The 1,237-nt window shown below is 47.0% G+C and overlaps 1 protein-coding gene across 1 annotated transcript; it reads left to right on the top strand.

The window, feature by feature from the left end:
- Window positions 1–561: 561 nt before the first annotated feature.
- On the top strand, window positions 562–903 carry LOC110107019 (uncharacterized mitochondrial protein AtMg00860-like). Its single transcript, XM_020837150.1, has one exon. It carries the CDS (start codon window positions 562–564, stop codon window positions 901–903), a length of 342 nt encoding a protein of 113 aa, XP_020692809.1.
- Window positions 904–1,237: the final 334 nt, after the last annotated feature.

Here is a 1,237-nt window from a genome sequence, read left to right as displayed (position 1 = left end):
GGAATCTAATTTTTTTTTAAATAAACGGGTTTTCGGGTTGACTCGGCAACCCGCCGGGTCAACCCGAACCCGACCGATTTTTCAAACGGGTCGGGTCCAACCAGGATTTTCCGGATCGGGTCCGGGTTGGATTTTCGTGTCGTGTCAAATATTGACACCCCTAAATGACGGTACATGAGGCGATCCATTCAAAGTTGGAGGGAGTTCAAGGACTGTTTACTAAAACATTTTCAAACCAGTAAGGGAGGAGACTTTTATGACCTGATGCAAGAGGGGACAGTAACAGAGTACCATGATCGGTTTGAGTACCTAACTAGCAGGTTGGATCGGCTTTTTGAGACAGTGCTAGAGGGGAACTTCATGAAGGGGTTCAAACCAGATATTAGAGCAGCTTTTAGAGTGATGAGGCCGCACAACTTGGGAGAGGCCATGGAGTTGGCGCAGTTCGTCGAGGACCAATAGCATCTGGAGCATTTAAGGGTGGTCTTTGGAGTGCTACAGGAGCATCAGTTCAGGGCCAACTTGAAGAAATGCAGCTTCGCATAGACTAGTGTAGAGTACATGGGACACGTGATATCTCAGGAGGGGGTGACAATAGATATAAACAAAATTGAAGCCATGCATAAGTGGTCTCTACCTAGAAACTTGAGGGAGTTGAGGGGTTTCCTTGGATTGACAGGTTATTATCGGAGGTTTGTGAAGGGGTACAACAACATAGTCTTGCCTTTGACAGAGCGGTTGAAGAAGGATAGCTTCGTGTCAGGAAAAGCGGCTACCCTGGATTTCGAAAAACTTAAGAAGGCGATGACCACAGTACCCTTGTTGGCTTTACCAGACTTCAGTCAGACTTTTATGGCGGAGACAGATGCGTTCGGATATGGGTTGGGGGTAGTGCTGATGTAGAATCATAGACCCATAGCCTACTTCAGTCAGGTGTTGTCAGCCAGAGCTAGATTGAAGTCTGTATATGAACGAGAATTGATGGTCTTCGTGTTGGCTATTCAGAAGTGACGACCATAGCTGCTGGGACGACACTTCATCGTTAGGACAGATTAAAGGAGCTTGAAATACCTATTGGAGTAGAGGATGGTAACAGAGGAACATCAGAGGTGGCTGTCTAAACTATTGGGATATGATTTCGAGATCCAGTACCGACCATGGTTGGAGAATAAGGCGGCCGATTCCTTATCCAGGTGTAGGGGAGAGCTCCATGTGATGACCATTTGAGTGCCCCTGA

The sequence above is a fragment of the Dendrobium catenatum genome, unplaced genomic scaffold, assembly GCF_001605985.2.
Source record: "Dendrobium catenatum unplaced genomic scaffold, ASM160598v2 original_scaffold_180134, whole genome shotgun sequence".
NCBI lineage: Eukaryota > Viridiplantae > Streptophyta > Magnoliopsida > Asparagales > Orchidaceae > Dendrobium > Dendrobium catenatum.
This window is presented reverse-complemented; position numbering and strand designations above follow the sequence as displayed.